The sequence below is a fragment of the Chamaea fasciata genome, unplaced genomic scaffold, assembly GCF_029207755.1.
Source record: "Chamaea fasciata isolate MVZ Bird 193981 ecotype frontalis unplaced genomic scaffold, bChaFas1.0.hap1 SCAF_3, whole genome shotgun sequence".
NCBI classification, from domain to species: domain Eukaryota; kingdom Metazoa; phylum Chordata; class Aves; order Passeriformes; family Sylviidae; genus Chamaea; species Chamaea fasciata.
Window position 1 is genome coordinate 63,148,901 of NW_027094088.1, and position 24,567 is coordinate 63,173,467.

The window sequence follows — 24,567 nt, forward strand, 5'->3', positions numbered from 1 at the left end:
TAAACAAGTCGCAACCTGGAAAATTTCAGTCTTCCCCCAAGTAGTTTTCTTTGTTAATTAATATGTCTTCATCAGTAAACTTTTTTCTTTTCCTATAATAACAAGCTATGTTGTATGACATTACCCTTTTTCTTCATGGTACTTTTCATCTCAGTGCTCTACTCTCTAGCAAAGACTACAATTTGCACAAGGTGTTACTTTCAGTCCTGTATTTTTGGGATTCTCATTTTGACTTGGCAATTCACATTTCAACCTGATTTTACCTCACTGCTAGTAATTCTTTCCCAAAGCCACCTTTCCAACATGAAACCTGAAAAACCTAACAACAGTGATTTCTTAAGGGTTAGTCCTATTCTGGATGTTATCCAAAGAAATGGCTTCTGGATGTGCATGCCCCATCCCTGGCAGTGTTCACGGCTGGGTTGGATGGGGCTCTGAGCAACCTGATCTAGTGGAAGATGTCCCTCCGCACTGTAGAGGGGTGGAACTAATGATTTTCAAGGTTTCTTCCAAGACAAACCATTCAGTGATTCTATGATCCCTTGTATTTCTCCAACCACTTTTTTTACTGGGTCCTCTAAGCAAAGTCAAGTATTTCTTGAGCTATAGTTTTTAACATCTAAACATTTCAAGTGACATACAGAAAATGTGTCTAGCAAGAGAAGGTGAGACCTGTGAACAAAGCATGTTTCTTTGGTTTTATCTACTTTGTTATCGTGCTTACAATTGTATTGCAACAGGTTTTCCTAGGCAAAAACTACCCAATGTTGATACTGATAGAGACTGAAAAGCAGCAGAACAAACAGAAGGAAGTGAAAATATTCAAACAAACCACAAAAGATAACCAGAGCACTATGCCACTTGAGAATCATGGATGGCTTTGGTAAAATTCATAAATTATGAAAAAAAAAAATAAAAGTAAAACCCACATAGGCCTCCAGAGGGAAAAAAAAAAAAAAAGCCATCTATGTGTACTTATATAAATATGTGTTTGGTTAGCTTTGACAACAGTGAGCTCCACTGTAGGGAATAAACATTTCCAGTTCCAAAAGGGAAACCTTCACACTTCAGAAAGGCAGAAAGCAGAAGAGGCTTTTCATTCTGCTGTGAGATGCTGGGTTTTGTACTTGTTATGTGTGTGGGGACCCAAGCTTTCATGCTCATGGGGAAGTAAAATAGTTCTTTATGGAGTATTTTATAAAGGACTATCAATCACTCCTGTATGAGTCTGAAGCAGAGGGGAAGCAAAGGAGAGGTCATGCACAAAAATGGTTGTGTTTCAAGACATGCAATGAAAGATTTGACTGTGGGAAAGCAGATTCACATTCATGCAGACCCTGAACTTGGCCTTACAGATCGGGTAAGTGCTGCTTATGCCTGCAGCATCCTCTGGCTGAGGTCTACCACCTATAAAATAAATCCTGTAATGAAAGCAGATCACCTCATAATGCAGTTCTGGAAGGGGCTGATTCATCCAATATCTCTTGCTTACAAATGTACCATGGGGTTACCATAGTTCAGGCAGGCTCATTAAAAGCAGTGCAAAACACACACAGCCTGAATGGAGATGAAATAAAAGCCCTATAGATGGTTGTTACACATAATCCATTTGTTACTATGCTTTGGGCAAACAAAGGAGCACATTGTTTATGGAGCTGCCTTCTGCCAGCAGCAGAACAAATTCTTATATGATTCTGATGAATATTTTTCAACATTCAACAAAACGAAGAGTGTGCCTCCTTCATAATGCTAGTAATTCATAACTGGGAGAGGGATGAAGGCAGAACAGAGAGTGTGAGAGTAAAATAGTGAGATCAGGTAATTTATAACAGCTGTACAAGGAAACCAAAATTATTACTGATTCTGAGCACCTGAAGACGTGCACTGGAAAAGAGATGGATTTTTTCACTCTTTTACATGCATTGCATATAGTATGTATAAAGCTTAGAATCTGTTCCTTAACCACTAAATTCAATGGTTTATCATTTTGCATACCAATGGGTGAAAATGTCTAAGTTCAGAAAGGCAAAAATAAAAGGATATTCTTGAAATAAAAGTTGGCCAGACACTAAAAACCACAATTGAAAGCATTGGATGAAGCAACAAATTCAACAAGTATAGGACCTGTCTAGTTGCACAATAAGAAAGTTTAAAATATAATTGCTATTTCTAGTTCTATATTTGGCATGTATGTTGAAGGCTTTTTTTCTCCTGACAAATTATTGAAAAACATAGTTTGCAGTCTACGTATTATTTGCTTTCTCATATCCTGGGTTAAATTATGTAGATGATGTAGATGTAGACTTCATCCTGACCTCACTGGAGTTGCACCAGACTCTAAACATGCCAACCTAGGTGTCAGCCTAACCAATTAGCGCTGGTTAATTCACATTTTTCACCACTCCTTACCTTGTTTTTCAAACTGTTTCTTCAGGAATACACTGCCATTGCTCATAAATGTGAACAAACAAAAATTCCCAAAGTTGGGTTTCTAAAAGGAAGCTAAACACTCCTTAGGTTGGCATAAGCTGAGAGATGGGCCTTATACATAAAGAAAGGAAATAGCTGAACATGCAATACACTACACAGGGTTTTAACCTTTTGCAATTTAAGCACAGGACACTGGTCTGTCACCACACCTACAAACAAAGTGTTGAGAAAAAATTTTCACCTAAAAAAAAAAAAAAAAAAAAACAAAAAAAAAAAAACAAAAAAAAAAAACACACCTAAGAAAAGGGGTATCAGAGACAGAGCCCTAAAACCCCCAGACCTACTGTGAGGTTTTATTTAGCAGCAATATGATAACAATTGTGCAACTGCAGCAGAAGCAAGAGATTTTCACCCCCCCTGGTCATGATATGACTTCCCCTGGCTTAGAGGAGAAGGGGCATGTCTCTCTCAAATGGCTTTAGCTCTTCTTCGGGAGGGAAAGCAAAGCAAATAGACCCTGAATGCAGTTAGGGGCCTCAAAAGGGAATCAACGTTTCTGCAAGGAACTGGCACACCATGAGGCCCTGGCTGTTAATACCATCTTTGTCCCGTGAAGAGAAGTGGCGGCAAAACACGGCCTGGTGAAAAGATGTGAAGACAGCACCAGGGCAGATATGCAAATTTCTGTGGGAAAACATCCCCTTGGAGGCATTGAGAAGCACTGACATGTTTTCACATAAATCATTAGGCAAGACAGGATTCTATTTTCCATCCAAAAGGCACTCCAGAAGCTGAGGGCCACCACTCTTCCATGCACAAACAACCACTCTTGCCTCTATCCAGCTGCTCACACAGCAATTGCTTTTCTGTGTAACTATATGAAAGTAGCAAATAAGATAAGGGTTGTAAGGAGTATATTGTTTGTATATGCATGGTAAATACTGATAACTGGGATACAGGAAGAGCCATGTTCAGATTTCCCAATTGTTGATTTTCTGGATTATAAGTTTCCAAAGTCATTCAAGGCACTATGACACTGTGTCAGTGCAGCTAATGTATTCAATACAAACTCCAGTGGGATGGATTTCTACTGCAGCTGTAAAGTCTTATGGACTAAGTAAGCAAGTAAATGCAGTGAGTGAGTGGGAATTTTTTGACCGTTTCAATGGATCGAACTTTAATTGCAGTCATATTTTGAATGCTGGACTCCCCTGGAAACTTGAACTGATACTATGCAAAAACTAGCAAATAATAGCTGACATTTAGCAATTAAATAAAAGAGGAAATATGACTGGGTAACAGAGAAGGTTGCTGAGAGAAGCTGTGGATACATCATTCCTGGAAGTATTCAAGGCCAAGTTGGATGGGGTTTTGAGCCACCTGTTCTAGTAGAAGGTGTCCCTGACCATAGCAGGGGTATTGGAACTAGATGATCTTTTAGCTTCCAGCTAAACCATTCCGTGATTCTATGACAGGGAAGAACCTGGGGCCTTAGAGAAGTGACTTTAAAATCCTGAGTAGAGGGATGGGCTTAGGAGAGGGGTGGGGGCGGCCCAGGGAGCTGCTGAGGGCAGGGAGCTCACGTTACTGCTCTGAGCAGTGGCACCTACTGAGCAGCACTGCAGCCCCAGCACCTGAACCCGATGGAGAACCGCTGAACAAATGCCCTGAGGAGCACAGTGAGAGTGTTCTGCTCTGCCCTGCTGCCCCACCAGCCTGCCTCTGACCCACTCCCCGGCAAACGCCCTGCTACTAATCCTTTTTCCCCTGACCAGACTAAAGGGAAAACCCTCGTTTCCTGCTGATGGGAACTCCTCCATCCATCCCTTGAGTCTCACACACTACAAGTAACACACTCCCCTTCCTCCTGTGGGTCACTTTGAGGGGAGCTCTTCATCCCTACAAATATTTAGCAGTCGTTTTCAGCAGAAAATTCCCAGCATTACATTGGATGAGACTGTGGGCTTGGGGCAGTGTAGTGATTAATGGGTCCTCTGCAGAACAAAACCTCCTCAGCTCTGTCACAAGATAGTTGCTATGGTTTTTTGACATTGCTTTGCAGAAATTTACTTTGGCCAGGGGCTTGGAGGAGGGGAAATATATTAAAAAAATACTATAGAAAAGCCCTCCATTGTACGCTGGCAATTATTCTGAGCAAATGCTGTGCCTGTCTAGAATTTCAAGCTCTGTATAAATACTTTCAATTAGATTTAAAAAACAAAACCAGAAACAACAAATGAGGAGACTTTGTTAAGAACAGACAGCTTGAAACATGTCTTGTTAGCTATCAACAAAGTCTGTTAGAAATGCTGGAAGGTTTCAGCTAGGTTGATGTAAAAACAACATCAAATATCCTGTGAGAGACTAAGTTAAATGTTCTTTGCAGTGACTCAGTTAAGGATAGGTAAGAATGCACATTTCATTGCAACCAGCTGCAACAACCTCAGAATCTTTTAGCATATTTTACTAAGGTCTCAAATTTCAGCTGGCTCTGTGGCAGGTGGCAGCTTTCATAGGTGTAAAATGCTCTAATATATCAGACAAGTTCTGCCTAAAAATCCAACAAAATAGGAATGAGAAATTGGCCGGGGAATATTTTTGAATGTTTAAAAATGGATGCTTCCCATTTTATACAGGAAAAAAAGGCCTGAGCAGCATGCAAGAGTTTTAAGGCATTCTACCCATCTGGAAGAGGAGTCTTTCTGCATGTATTTTGAATGACACAATGACAGGCTTGTATCACCATCCCCACTTGAAGGAAAATCCTGCTAGACTGAATACTGGAGATTTGGGTTTCAAAGCTTATATAAGATCATAGCGAAACTGCTATTCTTGAGCAGCCTTAGGCATGCCTAAATTGTCTTGTAAACTCCTATCCACAGGATGCAGAGTGCATCACTTAAGTCTGTTGGTATGTATCTGCATGCCATAAATCAACATTAAACTAGCAAACATCCAGGGTAACTTGGAAGGGAAAGCAGGACAGCTGTCTTATCATGTCACTCTGGGCTACAAGAGGAATTATTCCAGGAAAAGCACTATACTGATACAGATACTCTGTTACTGCTACCTGAGTCTGCTTATTCAGTTCCAGGAAGGACGCATTATGTCACAAGGAAATACTTTTTAGGCATATTTGAAAACCCATTCCTGAATCTCAAGTAGAACTATTCATATCTTTATTAATTCATCACTTTACTAATTTCAGTGCTCTGAAGTCAGTATTTACCAGCTGATCATCTGATCTGCACAAAATATCAAAACTCTTAGACTATTCAGGACTAATAAAGCTGCTGTAGCTTTACTGACACCCATTGGCATGTACTCTGTTGGACAGGCAAGGTGTCAAACATTATATAGCATGTGGGAGAAGTTTTTAGAGTTGCTTAACAGTTTCAGTGGAAAACATTGCATCACTATCAGATTTTTTTATATAAACAATGGAAATTTTTATTTAGAAAGTTTAGTTCCAGGGTAGAAGGAGAAAGCATAATCAACACCATGACTATGCACAGCAAGTGCTTGAGGGGGAAGGTGACAGGCTCAAGTGCAAATCCCCACTTTGCATTTCTCCCTGCCTAAAACCTTGACACAGTCGTGGTTTCATTCCAGTGGAAATACTGAAATCTCAGGATGCTTTTCAGCATGGGGGAAACTTTTTCTGCCCAGGTCCACATTTGCAACTTCTCCAGCTCAGTTATTCCTGATGTCCGAGTGGTTGCTTTCAAATCAACCAAAGAGTTTGTAGGGTATGAGACTGGTGTCCAGTTTTCTTATCCAGTGGAAGCTAGAAGACATGATGGGGGAATATTTCAGTAATTAGCTGTAACATATTTGACAGGTAGATCCAGATAAAAATTGATTAAATTCAATAGAAATGCAGATAATAGAAGCAAATTTCTAGATGTTCTGTAAATACAGCTCTATCACTGAAGGCAATGTAAGTTGAATTTGGAAAGCTGCAACTTAGCCACATCTGTACGCATGTCTGTGCTCTTTCCACTGCTTCACTAAGCCTTTAAGGCTGAGGTTGCCACATTTCCAGTAGTTTTCCTTTCAGCATTTTTTTAGTTGATTCCCTTGTTGTATTTTCAGTCATCTACCAATTTACTGCATGTTCCATCCTATATGTTCCATCCTACATTTTCCTAATACCTACTTTGGCAGGAATTCATATACTGTGATCAGTTGGACAATAGCAGTGTTGAGTACAATGCCTTCACTATTCCCACAACCACCAGAAACTAATTAAGCATACATAGGGGACTTTAAATTTTTGGTTATTTTTTCGCTATGTGTTTTTGGTTTTTTAATTTGAGTTCCTACAGTTGTGATATTCCACACACAGTATGAAAAAAAAACATTCACCTTAACTTTGCAGACCAGGAAATAACTAAATAACTGAACTGGTGGAATTCCTAGGTAGGATGCTCCTCCAGCAGAACAAGAAACCTAGAGCTGACAGATGAGAAATGAATTACCTAAAGCAGTATTTTCTTGTTGAAAGCTCTAGTGGTAAGCATATAGAATCTAGTCTTTAGCTTTTGGAAAATGAGGAAGAAAAGCAATCTTGAAAGTTCCTTTCTTCATTGACATTGTCATAGTTCCTTTTGACTGGGCATGAGAGAGACTTCCACAAGTTTTATTTTATTCTTAGACCAACGTAACAGCTCACCTTCTTGAGATTGCTTTTTCATGGAGGGAACTTGGATACAGCATTAAACTAGATACTTATCCTTGGAGATGCTGTGTGCTCATCATTTTTCCATTTCATCTCAAAACATGTACTTAGTTACCTACTTCTGGTTTTAGACTCACCAATTTTACTAACAATACATTACGCATATATTCTCCAGCCCCATCTCCTTCAGTCATTTCATTTCTTCAGGCTGGCAAGTGAAAACAATAGAAGTGATGAGATCACATCCAGACACTAATGAGTGCAGTCTAAAGCAATTGACATGCCCATCTGGATGCACCTTCACTTTGGTTTGGATCAGAAACAGACCTCTGAACACAGTTTACTGGTCACCCTCACTTACTGTGCCTTTATTCATGTTGCAGGGTGCTCTTGGAGAGTGTTCATTCAGATGTAACTGCAGCTGGCAGCTGCATTTCAAGGGCACATCTAACATCCTTCAACTGCTACTGAAATGCGCAGCAGTGAGATCAGCTCCTCAGCACGAACAATCCTGTTAAAAACGGCACTCCTAATAAGCTGAAGTTCCTGTTAATGTAGACGCAAGCCTCCACAGAATGCAGTTCTTCCCGGGATGGGGGCTGAGATGTGTACCGACCCCCGGGTTCAGGATCCATCAAGTGACATGGCCTCTAGAAGCAAGCAACCATTTAATACCCAGAAGAAGTGTGCAACATGGCACTACTGCTACAAAGACGTAGCATTTCCTTCGAAAACTAGTCACCTTCAAAAGCTAGGAGTTAAATCCTAGAATATTTGAAAGATCCTTGCTTATATGACTCTAGCTCAACTGCAAATAAATTAAAACCTTTTTGCTCCACTAGGTGGTGTAATTTGTCTTTCTGTCAAATGTGGCCTTAGAAATATCCCCCCTAATTCTTCATTTCAAGATGGGGCCATTAAAAAAAACATCTGAAAAGTGAAGCAGGAATCTGGTCTACGAGGGTCAGCTACTTTATCAGGTCATGCTTCTTTGATGTTTTCCATGACTCCTTAGAAAAGCTTCTGTCAGCACATGGTAGAGCATTATGGTAGAGCATTCCTAGATCCATGAAGGAATAAAGTAGGAACCCAAAATAAAAACATCACAGTCTCCCTCTATTTCCCCCTATACCCAGGCATTCTGCCTAGGTATCTTGTGATTTATGTCATGTATTTCCGACTGCGACATCTCTGGAAGCTCTCTCCTTGGTTTATGTCCAAGTTACAAGATGATGCAGTCAAACATATAGCTGGATCTTATCCAGTTATGCTTGCACTTCCATGGCTATAGTTACATACAGAAAAAGCAGAGAATGTCAGCCTACATAACAGGATGTATCTTGGGGGATACACTAAATGTAACTGTGGCTAAATGTAACCCTGGTGGCTAAAACCCTCTGTCAGAAACAAAAAACACCTTGGCCGGTGCCATTCAAATCTTGGCTTCAATTGAAGTCCACATTAAAAAAAAAAAAAATAAAAGCCTGGAACATAGCTTGCTGTTTAGACGTTTGTAGGCATTCATTTGTTCATGTTCATTGAACAACATCTACTGATACACAGACACAAAAAAAAAAAAAAGAAAAAAAGAAGAAAAAAAAAAAGTAATCTAGTAAGAAGGATGCCCAACATCCCACCAGCAGCATATCCCTCTTCCTAGAATTCTGTAACTGCTAATTCACCACATGGTCCAGCTCTCCCTAAAGTTTAGCAATAAAGAAGCCTGTAATGGAAGAATACACCTAGATAATTTTTATAGTGTTTCCAGGATGTCTTATAGGCATTAAGCTTAAATAGAAGCCACAGAACTCACAGAAACAAACCAGCATGGTTGAAAGCTCAAGACTGAACTGAACAAAATCCATCTGGCAAATTGGAGGAAGCTCAGCTATCCTACCAACTCCAATCGCCCTTATGCTATCCACCCACAACTCTGCTTGCTTCCCTTGGAAAATGGGTACTGGTAACAGGCATTTTTTTAATAAACACACTCATGAGAATCACAACCAAGGGACACATAGAACACACAGGGCGTCGGGAGCTTTCAGAACGGAAACTTTATGACATTTCCTCACAGTCTGTACACTCACAGTCTGTACAGTGCCCATGTTAATTTAGGTTATTTACATATCCAGATCCATTTGAGGCCAGGCAGAGCAGATAGCTCTAAAGAGTTTACATGCTCACCATATCTTCTGCAAGCACTGAATTTAAAATACAGACTGCCTGCTGTGCACTAGAGGACTTGTTTCTGAATGCAAATTTAACAAACCAACCATTTCCTCTGTGGATGACTGACGCATGAGAAATCTGAGGTATCTGCATCTACAGCTGTGCATGCTACAGACTCCAAAAATTTATCTGAAAATTTTCTGAATATTTCAAGCTTGAGTAGAAACAAACCCAGGAAGTTCTTCAACAGCTGCAGTAAAGACTCTAATCTCATTATAAAAAACCTATCAATTGGATTTGTTTCATAGCCACTTCTACAGCTCCCCTTACTCAGGGATAATACAGAGCAGGGTCTGTGTTGTATTTTATTGACCAAAGTTTCCAAAAATATAGCTCTTCGTGGGGCAGAAAAATGGGTAAAAGTCTTTCTTGGTTATACGCACACCAAATAAATGGCCATCTTAATAGCATCATCTTGGGCACATATTTAATCATAAGAAGAGGAAGAAGCAATCTCAGCAATTGTAAATTTGAACATGTGATAATTTTTATATTAAGTACTAGACTGCTCTATGAAAAAAAAAGAAACCTAAGAAACAGCATGACAAGTAAATGTTTACCCATGCCACACACAGAATGTATATGCTGAGTCCAGTTACTGATGTTGATCAATTTAAACCTCATTTATGATCTGATGCAAAATCTCATAGCAGGACATTCCTTGACAGCTGTATCAATGTACATAGTTCCACTGTAAGAAAAAAGCACTGTGCTGGGCAAAGATATTGTGAAAAATTAGATTAAGCATTTAGAGGATTGAGATTTGTGTTCCATTAAATCACTTTTATTGCCATCATTTGAAAATGTCCCTAAGAAGTGGGTTTGAGGGATTAACAAGGAAAACTTGGCACAGAGAGATATCTAATACTGGCATTGCATCAACAACACAACTGCACTCAAGTCACAGCAAATGCAGCTTTTGCAGACTTCACTTTGCAAATTTTGACAGCCAGTGGTTGAAACCTGCCCCCATAAATATCCCATGCCTGAAATGGCATTGCCTATGTTTACACACCCTGAGAAATAAGACTTGGATATACAAAGACCTGACTGAGTAGCTTCTATTCCCACACACTGGGATGCCTGTTACAGAGGGTACAGAACACTTGAGACAAAGCAAAGTATCTGGTCACTATTACATAGCAAATAAACTTTTATTTAGATGATAAAGGAAAACATATTTGCAAGAAGAAAGATCTAGGGAGGTTTACTGCTCCCCTGAAATGTAGAGAAGTCCCACAGGCTCCCTATCAGCATGTCAAGTGCTTGAGCAAAAGAACAAGCAGGTTCTTTAAATCACAGGCTAAAGTCACTATCTGCATTAACTGCAGGGATTTCATCTCCATCTTGCCTCCTGATTGATGCAATCTGTGTATGAGGAGTAATCTAAATACCGGATTGAACATATTTGGCATGTCTTACACCCCTCTTCACAGAGAATAGTTTTGTCATAACTCACAATATAGTTACTGTAATACTGCTCGAACAGTGTGCTGTGTGGCATAGACAACTGCTTGGCCATTTCATATAGGCTTTCTGGCTTCAAGTCTTCAATGCCGTAAGTTTTAGTCAGGATGTATTCTAATTTCCAGTTCGATTCATTTTTCTTGTTGGCGTCTCTGAGGTCCAAGTAAAACTGCCAAAGATCCTACAGTTAAAAAAAAAAAAAATAGGGAAAAAAAGAAGAAAGCAAGAAAAAATAGGCACTGCTGTATTACTTTCTTCCCTGCTTCATTAAGTCTGGGGAGTGATATATTGATTAGGAAGCTGTCACTCCTCATTATTCACATGTGAATAGAAGGTCACGTCCCACCCCAAGAGCTGGGCTTACACCCAAAGCTGGTAGTTGCAGAGCGGTAATGGTGGGGGGATGGGGAGGAGAAGAAAAAGGAGCCACAAAGGCAACACTGGCAGTGTTAGAGGTCTCTCCTGTCCAAACTCCACAGCGCTCATGGCTGCCTCAAGAGTGGGGCAAAAAGGGTGAGAGCCATAGGTTTCCTTTCTGTGGGCACTCGAGGGGCAGACTGGACCGAAAAAGAACGGCCCAGGGAGAACTTAAGGAAAACGAGGGATGTCGACGCAGGAGTGAAATCTGCATAAGAAAGGAGCAGCCTGAATTAGCATAGGTCTCCAGAGAGAAACCCCAGTCCCAATCAAGCTGCAGGGTGCATTGTCACTGAACTAGGCAGGGTCAAGATTTTATCCTGAATTACAGAGAGAAAGTCTAAACCATTCACAGCCAAAATAATTACACAGGATTCACTTTATCTCCAGAAATCACCTGAAACTACAAAGTAGAAACCTTCTGCTTTTTATTTTCCTTCTAAATTTCTCTAACATTTCCTATAAAAACCCTATAGAGGAAGGTACATGATTATAAAAGTGCTTTCTTCATCAGCCCATTTACACCCTTTAAGAAACACTTCATGGGCTGCATCTCAAAACTCAGGCTATCACCAGCAAACATTGGTATGTAAGCACACCCAGGATTTAGGTGAACCTCTTTCACCCTTGCAGAGCTCCCTGCAAATAGTTTTAGGATTTTGCCCAGAAAAATTCTGTCTTTGATCCTACATCGTAAGAATATTCGGTACAGAGCAGAAAGACTGTGCAGTTCCGCAGGCACAGAAAGACCAACCACGTTTTCTTTCAGATTTCCTCTTTGCCTAGGAAGAAAAACTAAGAGTAGCCACTAAAGTTCCATCACCAGCAGCCATAATACTACAAAGGCTGACATCTCGCTGTAATTTTTACTGACACTATAAAATCATAAACAATGCTTTAAAATCTTTACTTACCAGCAAGCTATAGTCAAAAAGATCATATTGATACAATCTGACACCAGGGTTATTGGACTCCATTTGCCAGACATCCTTCACGGGAGTTACAGCAGGTGCCACAAACAAGGAGTTGACTGGCTTTTCTGCAGAAAAAGGGAAGTTGAGGAGACAGTCTCCTTTCAATCATTTCTTTTTCAAACAAATGTTTTTGTAGAGTACCAACACAGCAAAACAAGAGTGACAGGCTAAAAGATATTAGAATTTTTTTCACCTGATTTAGCTGTATGACTGTGAACTGCTATACTGCCAATGGATAGACCTAACCCAGTGTGAAATACCACAGTACCACTCCAGTGTCTACCACTTAAGCCTTTCTATACTACAGGCTTCCCAACCAATTCAACTGCAAAATGGTCTTGCCTATTTGTAAAGTCTCTGTACTTTGTATATTTCTATTAAAGAAATATTTAAAAACTTTAGTTGCTGTTTCCATAGTGTATTTTACATGTTGCTTTATGTGTTTATGATATTATTAGAAACACCACGGTCTGTTTCACCACCTGACCTTGAGTAGCCCAGCACCTACTGTGTAAACACCGACGTTTACACCAACTGAAACATTGAGGATGTAGTGAATTTTATTGAAAAGAATGAGGCGAGAACATTGAGAAGTTCTCTGTGGAACAAAAAGGAAGCCCTAACTATTCTCATCTCTGACATCATCACAGCGGTGAAATCACAAGGTCAGCCTCCACATATAGGCAGAAGTTTAGAAAGTTTGGAAATCAGTAGATTCTTCTGGAGAAAACACAGCTGAACTCTATTTCAGTACACTGGTGTTGGCTGCAATATTGCATTTATCTTGAATTCTCTGGAATTTTGTCAAGAGGAAAATATCCTGAATAGAAGACAATCTAAAACTGTAGAGACAAACACAATGTGTATTTGATTACTATTTAAATTTTGTCAAAAGATGCAAAATTACTAAAATAATTGGGAAGTAGTTACTTGCACATGCAAACTTTAATGACAAACACCAAGTTCAGTCTGTTCCCAGTGAAATTTACAGTAGAGATAATGATTCCATGAACAAAAGGGACAGTGTAAAAAAATATAGGTATAAGATGGCATTGAGCATCATTAAAAAAAAAAATAAAGAAGCCAGTTCTCTCACTGGGCTGGATCCTTTTTTACTAGAGATTAACACCATGTAAAAAGGTAAAAATCTGAAATAGTATTACCTAGTCAGCACTTTGGGCATTGTTGATATGAGTTTATATAAATCATAGATGAAAAGCCATTTAACATTTGGGCATTTTATATAAATCAAAGCAATGAACCTCTTACTGTTCTATGGTGAACAAAAAAACTGTTACAGCCCTTCTGTTGGAGATGTTATGACTACTCCATTTGGCCATGCCCATGCTTAGAACTAAGGGATTTCAATGCAATAAACAAAAATTTCAACGTGGGTGATTTTCTTGAAGGGAAATTAGCTGATCTAAGAGATGCAACAGGCAGAGACTTTCTTTCCCCTACCTCCTGCTTACCCTTATCTTAATTAACTTTGAAGCAGCAGGGAACTCAGCAGAGAGGCACAGTAATGATGCAGGAAATACAAGAACATAGAGCATGTCTAGCTGGCCTGAGAACATTCCCCTTGACACATTACACAATAGCAACTGGCTGGTATAATTTGCCCATGTCAGTGAGAGAGCAGAGAGGAAAGACTAGAAATTCTTGTCTAGGCATAAGCATTCATTAAAAAAAAAAAAAAAAAAAAAAAAAAAAATTAAAAAAAAAAAATAGGAAGCTTGGGCAGTCCCTGCTGACATCAACAGAAAAAGACGGTCACCACTGCAAGGTTCTCTTTGGAAATAAAATTGGAGCGTGTGAGACTTGAACTCTTGCAGATAAATATCAGTATTTCCCCGATTTCCTTTTTTCAATTATTTATACCACAGGCTGACTAGAAAAAGAGCATGCATGTAAGTATTAACTTGCTTTTAATCAGGAAGAAAAAGTTCAGGAGTCAACAAGCATCATTACCTTCTTCATCCAGGAGGACCATGATACTATCTCTATGTGTATGTCCAAAAAACTGGCCCACAATAACACTACTGTATCTGCGAAAAATCTTTACCAGTCTCTCATTGTAATACTCCCTGATAGCTGTAGTATTCCTTGCAAATGGCAAGTATCCTACTGGGACATGACCTATTATATACACCTAAGGAATTAAATACAGAAAGCACAATTAGCACCTTTATTTGAAACTTAGCATCTTAGCTGTGGTTACCACAGTTTCATAGTAATGCTGCCTTTAAAAGTGGCATTCTAAAAGCTGTAAATCATGACAGTTTTCTTAATATAAAATCCCAACAGTAAGATCGCTTAAGTTCATAATATCAATTTAGTATCTTATTGAGGAGAAAAGATGTTCCAATAAATCTATGCATGATTTTAGGTCTAAGGAAAATGTTATCAATTACTTCAAATGAAAAAATATGTTACTAGGGCAAGGCTTATAATTTGCCATCTCAAGAGGACAGAAGAAAAAAAATTATGTTTGAGTATTACAGAGTCTGCACCAGAGAGTCAGAGAGTCACCAGAAACATGGATAAATGGTTAAAACCCCTCAGAGGTAAAGACTTAGTGTCAACTGCACACACCAACTAACATGCTGCAGGGTTTCCTGAGGAAGGGAAATCTCTCCTCTCTCCTGACTGTAATATACTACTCTAAAATTGCAACACTGTAGCAAAATGTAAAAGTTTCAAATTAAACAGTGTTGCTCAGGTGATGATCCAATCCCCACATGAATCATTCAATCAATCAGGAGCCAACAATTTCAACCTTCACTTCATTGTGCATTATAAGACAAGTTATTATAACACTCAAATCATAGCAATTACTGCAGCTTGGGTAAATTTTGTACCTGATAAGCTCTTTTCTAATTTCTATTTTTGATACTTTAAATTACATTACAATGCAAATAAAATATGTTACCTTTTGTCTTAGGCCAAGAGCATATGTTTTAAAATTAAAGGCTATTTGTAAAAAGGTCAGAAACTGACTTCTACAGTATTTTACATGGTAGGAAAGAAGAGGTGTTTTACTGTGTAATTTGAGAAACTTCATTCAACTAGTTTATTAATTGCAGCAAAATGTGCATATTAAAGAAAGAATTATTAAAAAAAATTTAGCTTTGTAGTATCTTTGGCAGCATTATTTTCTTCTAGGAGCATGTTTATACTTTTATTATCACTAGGTTTTTTGTTTGTTTTTGTTTGTTTGTTTTTGTCAAAATTAGAACAAATAATGATAGCATCTGTTCCTGATCCCTACCTTTTCCTTCTTTTGTGAAGAGGTCTCAAGTATTTCCTCCAGCCAGGCAAACTGATTGGCTGGGTCAGTGATATTCACAGTTACCTTGTTGGGGCTGTAATATAAATTTGTGTTCAGACTGATTATCCTGAGTGGTTGATGGCTACTAGTGGATTCAAACAGCTGTGTGTAGAAGCCACCTGTGAAAATAAGATGAACATCATATGACAAATTAAAGGCTTCAAAGTACAATGTTACAATCAAAGTACACCACTGACCAAATACCCAACCTTCCTCCTTCGAATAGAGTATCATGCTTATTCAAGCCACATGCTTATTCATGTCACCTTAGCACAACAGAACATGTCAACAATGTTTTCAGCCACATTTTGGTAGAAGCTGACTCTGAATTATTTATGAATTCTTGCATCTATTATCTTTGTGTTTATTTGACAGTATTTTCGATACAACTATCCAACTGACATGCAAAAATGCCCTGTAATATTTCTTCCACATTGGCATTTACAGTAGTTGTTAAAGGTCCATACTTCTTGAAAATACAGCAAACATACAGGTTGCTTCAGGAAGAATTGTTTTTGAGTTTAGTAGCCTCGTACTTTGAAAGTCATTTAACTTCAGACTGATGATATAGTGAAAAGTAAGGATCACATTTTTCAAACCTTGCTCCCAAAATTTTCCATGGCATGCTGAGCTTCTTCAATAGGTATAACTTCATAGTTCATGGACTTCAATGGAGCCACAGCAACAGAAGCATAACAATATAATTTAACTTAAGGTCTCCCTCTTTGAGTTTTATTATCCTTATTCAAGTTTCTACTTCCTCTCTTATCCAGAGTTTGCTCTTGTTCAGGACACAAAAACACAAACTAAACTTCCAAATTCGTAATGTTTGAGTGGATTGGAAATTGGGTTGAACTTTTAAGTCCATTGCTAAAAAGAAAAAATCTAATTAGGATACAATTATTCTGCCAGTTTAAGTTGCACACAAATATTAATAGCATAATCACCACAGCTATGTGCTACCATAACCTGAATAAAAATGCACCTATTCAGTATGCTCTGAAATACATATGCCATTAAAACAGAAACAACATTTTTATAGTTTTTTCCCATCAAAGTAAAGTTTTTGTGTGCATCATTTGCCCTCATCTAAAAAGTGCAATGAGGTCTGGAAAGCAGAAAAATATTTCACATGCATTGGTACAAAGTCAGTAACACTCAACATGTTACAAGAAGTGATAAATATTGCATCAGAAAGTAATAAATGTAAGCTGAATATAGGCACTGCCATTCAAAAAGGTAAGTAACTTCTTCAGGAGAAGCATCACAGATAATCTATTCTGACTCTTAGAGTTAGCTAGACAAACAGGATAAACCCACAGAAACACTAATTCTCTCAGCCCTAGCTTCACAATGGATTACTGCCATACTTTACCTTTTCTGAAGGTTTTGATTGCTTCATCACCTAGCCAAGGTTTCCAGAAATCTGCTACAGCATTGTAAACCTCACTGGTAGTTACAGGAAGCTGGTCCTGTGAGAGAGGAGAACCTGCCTAAGTCTTAGTATTCAGACACACAGACAAAAAAACCCACTAACTTATCCTGCCTGACCTCTTACATTACATGTACGTGTATCCAGTCATCATGAGGAGGAATTCAAGAAAGGAAAAATCAGCTTCTGAATATCCAGTATTGCTCATCAGGAACAAAAGCCTAAATTTAGAACTGATTGCAAGGCCTCGACAATGCATTATTAAACTAATGCCAGAAATATGTCAAGCCTTAAGAATACAGCAGGATGGAAAACCATACATTCTGCAAAATTAATAAATATATCAACTGGCAAGTCAAAGTCTAAAAATAAAAGTCCTTTGGACAAATATAAGTTTCTTCTTCAAGTAATTTGGGTTTCATAGTACCTCCACAAAACTCCACTTTGGCCCTCAGAAACATTCTGGTGAAATTCACAAATGTTTTCATGATGTTCTTTTTTCTAGTAAGAAAGCATTTTAAAATGTAGAAGGGAAAGTTTTATCAACGTTTTCTCCCACTGGCTCTAATTAGGACCGTAGCACTCTTCAGTCTGAGCCACAGCCTGATCTAACCCTGACAGGAAGATACCAGCCTGTCCTTGCCTTTTCTAAAATATCTGGACTCTTGGTGCTAGAAGGAAAAAAAACCCCAGGGATTGAAAAAGTTGCAGTTCATGTTTTCTTAAACATAAAATTTGACCTTTCTAAAATCTCTGAAACTAAACCTACATTATTAGAGGTTTAGGCAGTAAGTCTCTGTCTAGGAGCAGAGCAATCAGACTTCTGTTGTTAAGACATTTGTTGATTGCAGAGCCCAGACACGAATTGTTAGGACAGCTTTGAGCCAGAGCTAACAGTCACTAACAGAGCAGCAAAACTGATGCCAGATAAGAGGCCATGTTATGGACTGAAGGTGCTTTGGGCTTAGGCAAGTCAGTGTTCTCTGAACTGCTAGAAGCAGTTTGGGGATTTGTTGTAAGCTGGAGCAAGGGTGTGAAACAAGTAAGACTGTGCAGAAAGGCCGAGGTCACAATATGTGAGCTTGAAGGTATCCAAATGCTTGATTAACCTGAGTAGTATTTTTAACATGTTCTGCAAGAAAAATCACCCAGGACTGTTCAGTTGTTAAGACAGACAGCTCAGAACACAAGAGAGCAACAAAATTCTTTGGTTCATGGTGAGTGCACAGCTTTTACACCTCTTTGGAACAGCCTACAGTGTATGGCTTGTTCCATATTGCTTCCAGTCTACAGGACATTTGCCAAGCCTATCCACATGAAAAAAAGAAAAGTCATAAAGAGCAAAAACAAACATTAAAAAATCAAACAAGTTGTAATGACCCCACAGTGGGGACTGTATGATCCCATGTCTTTTTCAAACACTAACTGAAAAGCACGTCAGTTCTGCACATTGGTGGAGCATGTCATTTCAAAGTATCACAGAAACACTCCTGAGTGGCTTTGTGCAGGGAGAACTAACAACAATCACCAGTTATTCCAATCACCAGCATGTTTCAATTTTCTACTTGTTGCCCATCTGCCTCTCCTGAGCATCTTTTCTTTCTGTCTTCAGATTTAATTTCACAAACAAAATTCATATTTGTAGAAGAAGTCCCTACATTTGTTGTTTACAAGGTTTTTGTAGGGTTTTTTCCTCTATCAAAGGAGATTGGTGAATGACAACAATTCTCTGCTAAGACATTTTAAAAAATGAAATAAAGTGAACACAAAACACTGTGTGACACCTCAGTTAAGGTGTTATTTATCAAAATACTTTCCTAGTGGTTTCTAGTGAATCAACCTGTCCCCATGTCAGTGCACATGAAAAGCCATAGCTTTACTACCACAGTAAGAACACAAAGGACTAGAGTCACAGTTTGGTTTGTGCAGTTACACTTCCAATATACATCTAGCTGTTATTTTGTCTCTCCCATTTCCTTTGTCTTGTCTCTCAGCACCTCTGCTATGCCCCTATTTGGGAACCACTAACTCCAGCAATGACACAGGCCACCACATAATCACCTGCTGCACCAACCTACACCCTGACAGGCCTAATAAATACCACAGAAAGCTGGAATACAAGCCTTGAGAGTGTGAAGCGGGGGTTACTGAATTCCCCTGAGGAATTTTAAACAAAATTCTTCAGTTGACCTGCTTCATATCCCTTCTGATCCCCTCACATCCAATGACAGCATTTGCTTCTGATCCAGTGTGCTGCCAGATCGACCCGCAACACACTTTAAAGGACAAATGAAGCAACTGTTTACTTTTGAGTATGCCAAGAACAATATTCAGCACAGTCAAAGTGAAAAAGCACCATCCTCAGCTGCACATAACTAGTGAATCATCAATGTGATTATTTCTAAATGTCCAATGAGGAAAGAAAAGCAGACATATTTTTAACAGTAGTGGCAAAACTATGGGAACTTAAAGAAAAATTCTGCCATTACTTTAGTTAAAAAACGACAACAACAAAAAATCTAGAGATGCCAGCTGACAGACTTCCAGGAGGCCTTTGAGTAGGCTTTGAAACTTACCACAGGTTCACAGGTCCATTAATGATGTCACTTCTGCTAGACTAAGGGACTGTATACACATGCATGACATACACAGTAAGGAAAAGTATGTGTGTATTAACTATGTTACTAGTGTCAACCATGTCATGACATCTGGTGCTTCTAAGCCATGAGCAATGATTAGCGAATTTGTGTGACCTCAGGCCATGTACAGATTCTACCTGGCATCAATGTTTTCTTAAGCAAGAGCACAGAGAGAGTGAGTTAGTTCCTGTTCTACAGTGGAACTATTTATAATATTAAATGCTAACTGAAGAGCTGTAGAATCCTGTTTCCAGAATAACAGTTACACATAATTAACTCTTATTTTTCAGATGTGCTTTCCCAGGAGTTAGGAACACACTCAATATGATCTATGAACAAATTTCTAACTTGTTTTACCTGTGGCCAGTAGTCATGATTGCCTAAGGCTGGGAAAACCTGAAGATCTGGAAAGAAATTACGGATTGTAGAACTCAGATTACCGATGATGTTAATGACCAACTTCGTGGAGAGCTCTTTTACAGGAACATGAGGAGGGCTATCTCTGATAAAGGAAAAGGCTTGATTAACAAAGGTTTGTTAGCAACACAAGGAAAGCACAAAACTGTGCAAACACATCCACATTCTAGCATGTAACACCACTGTACACTTTAATTAAAATCACAGAATCAAAAGCTCTCTGCAAAGGCTTTTGCTTAAAAAAACCCCAAGAACAAGTAATCTTATTTAGACAATGTCTATCCTATGATTTCATATTTATCATAATGAAGATTTCTTGGAAATTAAAGTCATCATTTTGAGCTACTGTGAAGTTTGAGTTATACATCTTTCATCACCTGCACATCATTGCTAGGGATTTTTTTTCCCTTTTAACAATATCCTGTTGAAAATTCAGTACAATAAGGTAAGTGAAATAAATTCGGCACTCGACTTCATATTTCCTAACACTCTTTCCCACAAAAAAAAAAGTAATATAACATACTAGTTCATATAAACAAACTAGTTCTCACACTCAAAAATACTAATCTCTGATAAATTATCTATCGATGTGTGCCTTAAAAAAATTGTGTCATGGTGGAATTGAGAATTCTGCTGTGACAGAAGAGTAAATCTTCTTTGTCTGGTCTTCTTTGTCTGGTCCCACTGCTAAGGCATACAAAGCCTCACAGGTAACATCTCTGTGAGAGAGTATTATTAAGCCCACTTAATAATAATGAAGAGTGGAACAGAAAAGGCAAATGTTCTTACTCAACAGAGGCCTGCAATGAATCAGTTACTGCCCTGACCATTCTTTTTGCTTTTTCTACTTCCTACGCTCCCTGCACCATTTCTATTAACTCACACTAATACAGCTGTGTGCTAAATATCACGATGAACAGTCCAGCAGTTATTACAGAGATCAAAGCCTGTTCCTGAGGCATTGTATTCCCACCCAGTATTCCACTTAGTAGCCATTTGGACAATTAAAGGGACAACTAGCATTTGTGAGATACTGAACTTAAACCTATTGGTGCAAATACAAACTTGTGAGTTGCCACACTATTTCGCTATCCAGCTTTAACTGCAGAGTGACTTGAGCACTTACCCTGTCCAAATCATGAATGAAACCTGCTCTTTTGAATCCTTCATGAATTCAAATGCTGACAAAATAAGTTGATAAGGAGAATCACATAAAAAGTCTCCAAAAGGGCCTGGGTTGGAGGCATTGGCTCCTTTGGAAGAAGAACAAACTTTGGAGCGATCAGGGGTAATACGGTAAGTCGGATCTAAATGTAGGTCAGATACATGCCAGAATTGTCCTGTTTTCAGAAAACAAAGGTTAAAGGAAATGCATTATTTGCATTTGAACTAGATATACAAGGGTAATGCCAAGTTTACTCCAGTTTATCTACTGCTACTCCTATTTAAAGTTAACAGATTGTTGATTAGCCTGTAAGTGTAGGCAAGTTCTTCCTGACAAGTCCTTCAAGTAGACTGCTTAGAAAAAACAAAAACAGAAGCAGAGGCATGGGTTTATGCTATTCACCAAAAATGAAATGGAGATTGGAAGGAACTGAAAAATCAGCTTCTTTTCGTTAACAGCAATCTGGAAACCAGGTAGTAGAGGAAGCAATAGAAGGACTTCTCCACTCCACTTGAAAAGAAAGGGAGCTGCATTTTAATTATTTTTCTAGACCTTCCCTGGCTGGAAGCTACTGTAAAAGATGACAAGAAAGATGTTTAGAAAGAAAGGCAGGAAACAGCATGTGTGCAGAGACTGGGCTTCTCACCACAGAGCAGTGTCTCAGTCTTACTTACTTCATTTCAGGCTGACATGCTCTCAGCCATTGTTACATAGCACTGCATGGATAAAGGAGCTGAGAAGTATAGGAATGTGCTGAATAAGATGAACGAAGTCTGTTAGACTATCAGTCTTCAAGTTTCATGTAAAATAAGAGTAATGTCTTTCTGTCAGTTTCAAAGCACTTGGTTAAGGGATACGTGTATCTGGGGCAGTGGTTGTGAAAGAGGGACAGATACTAATTGATTTTTCCCAAGGTCACATGCTCACTTTTTGGCTGAGCAGGCACCACACGACTGTACCCCATTTCAGGAATCAAAGACTAGAGGTGAACCTCCAAATCTGTAAAATTTTCAGAGAGGAGGAGACAGGACACAAGACAAATGCCGGGAAACTCCTGCGTGCTTGTTCCGAGGCAAGAGTGAGTAACGTGGAATGAGAATTCTGTGGGACACCATTTGGGAGCACTCACCTGCACGCACGCCCCGACGGGATCAGGCCAGGCGGAGCGTGTGTTTGCTGCCAGCACAGTACAGGAGAGCACAGCAGAGCAGAGCAGAGCAGAGCACAGCCCCAAACGCGGTGTTTGCAGTGCGTGCCAAGGGCTCGCCTCACCTCACCTCACCTCACCTCACCCGCTGGCCTGCCCGGACAACTAAATATAAACCCCGTATAACCCCCGTACCTGAAAAGAGCTACGTTGACTGATCTAGCAGTCACGTGTGGCCGAAGCCAGTTGGGACAGGGAACGCTACGGCAGCGGGTTATGTGCGGGAAGCAGCGCCAGGGGGAGGGAGAGGAGCCGCAAGCGGGGACGGCGCAGCCCGCCCCCCCGCTCCCCTCCGCCGGGCTGGCAGCGGTCCCCGGCCGGGCCTCCCTCGCCGGCCGCTCTTCACCCGCCTCCCCCTCCCTCCACGGGCGGTCCCGGCCGGGCCCCTCAGCCGCTGACCCCCGGCCGACTCACCCACGGCGGAGCGGGGCCGCTGCGGGCCGGCCGGCGCCGACTCCAGCGCGGAGCAGAGGAGCGCCAGCCCGAGGGCTACCCTCAGCTCCATGTCCGCCGTGCGGGAGCGCCCGGCCCTCCGACGGCTCTCCTCGTGTGACCGCCCCGGCGGCCGGAAAAGATGCGAGCCCCGGGCGGCTTGTGCAAGCCCCGGCCCTCCGCGGGGCTGCCGGAAACCAGCGCGCCCCGCCCGCACCGCTCGGGGCCAGAAGCCGCCCCAGGCCAACAACCCGCTGTCGGACGACGGCTCGGGCTGTCGCCTGGAGCCGGCCGTGCCCGGGGTGACCTTCAGGAGGTGCCACCCCCTGGGTCAGCGCTAAGGAGCTCGCAGGAGCCAGGCCTGGCCGCGGGCAGGGCTGAAGTCGAGGCACCGGCTGCTGTGAGGCAGCCAGAAGGAAGGCTGTGCTCGATAGCCCACACCAGTCTGAAGCATCTCGTGGAGGGAAGGTTTCTCATGGCATACATATAAAAACAGATCCCGATTACCTATTAGGCTTTAAGAAACAAAACAAAACCCCAAAAACACCCAGCTTGATGAAAAATATTATCCGAGTACGCCTTTAATACAGCTTAAGGGGAGTGATGGGATATATTGTAAATATAAGTCTCCACTGCCAAGGCTTTCAGAACTGCTGTCTATTGAAGTCAGAGTAGTTCTATATAAAGGAAGAGTACTTGGTGTCAGTTTTAGGAGAAGATCACAATAATAATGTCATGGTGCCTGTGGCTACCCTGAAATGTCCCATGACACACTGAGCTGTTCCTGTCAGGGCTCTGCAAAGCTGTATCAGCAGCAGCTGGAAGCCCCATGTGTCAGTATATTCCTCTCTTTTCACTCCTCTGAGCAGCAGCAGTTACTTTACAGGCAGAACTTCTCCACTCTTCTCTTCCTTATTTAATTTGACACTAATATTGTTTATATTTAAATAGGGAAAAGTAGCTTTTGTTTAAAGGGCTACTTATCTGTTTAAAAGTGACTGTAATGCATAATATTTACCATTCAGGGTTTATTTGTAAACCAAGTCTTAACAATTTCCCTCTGCATTCCTTTCCTAGTAATTAAAAAAAAACCCAACCAAACAAAAAAACCCAAAACGCAAAAAAACTAGTTTTTTCAATTCATGAGCCCACAAATCATTTGTTGTGCAGATAAATGGCAGTATTGGAAAAGCAAGTCTGTTTACTCCAGTGAAGATGGAAAAGCAGCTACTCCCAACTTTGTGAGAAAAGGTGGCTGGTAAGGACAGTCATGCATCAAATGCACCCACAGGCAAGCAGGCAGCAGCAGAGGGGAGGCAGATGAAGGCTGTATTAGGTACTGAAGCTGAGGATTAAATATATTGATAAAACCAAAGGGCAGAAGATGCTGCTTAAAAATAACTTGCACAATACCCATGAAACAGCCCAAAACACAGAGAGTGGAGCTCCCCATACCACTGGATCACTTTCTATTTTTCATTTCTCTGATTAAAAAGAGATAGCTTTTAGATTTTAAAAGCTATCAATGCCCACCAAATAAAACATATTTATAAGGGTTTATAATGAAGGGCTCTGTCTTCCAGCTGCATACTGTTCCCCACAAGAGAAAACAGACTTCATTTGTTTCAAATTGGTTTTTGTGGGAAAAAAAAAAGCTAACAACATTGAATTTTGTGTGGGATAGGAGCCAGTTATGTGTGAACTTTTATCAGATGAGTTCCCCATGTTATCTATACAGGGAAG

At 40.1% G+C, this 24,567-nt stretch overlaps 1 protein-coding gene across 2 annotated transcripts; it reads right to left on the reverse strand.

Moving 5' to 3' along the window:
- Positions 1–5,797: 5,797 nt before the first annotated feature.
- SMPDL3A (sphingomyelin phosphodiesterase acid like 3A) lies at positions 5,798–22,980 on the reverse strand. 2 transcript variants are annotated; one of them, XM_066179314.1, is made up of 9 exons: positions 22,807–22,980; positions 21,147–21,360; positions 19,961–20,105; positions 16,908–17,004; positions 15,473–15,651; positions 14,173–14,353; positions 12,142–12,266; positions 10,803–10,991; positions 5,798–6,217 (listed from the first exon to the last, which is right to left on the reverse strand). In XM_066179314.1, the coding sequence occupies exons 1-9, from the start codon at positions 22,895–22,897 to the stop codon at positions 6,155–6,157; spliced, it is 1,284 nt and encodes a 427-aa protein (XP_066035411.1). In that variant the 5' UTR covers positions 22,898–22,980; the 3' UTR covers positions 5,798–6,154. The 2 variants fall into 2 exon arrangements, with proteins under 2 accessions (XP_066035411.1, XP_066035410.1); XM_066179313.1 differs by lacking the exon at positions 5,798–6,217 and having other exon boundaries at positions 9,154–10,991.
- Positions 22,981–24,567: the final 1,587 nt, after the last annotated feature.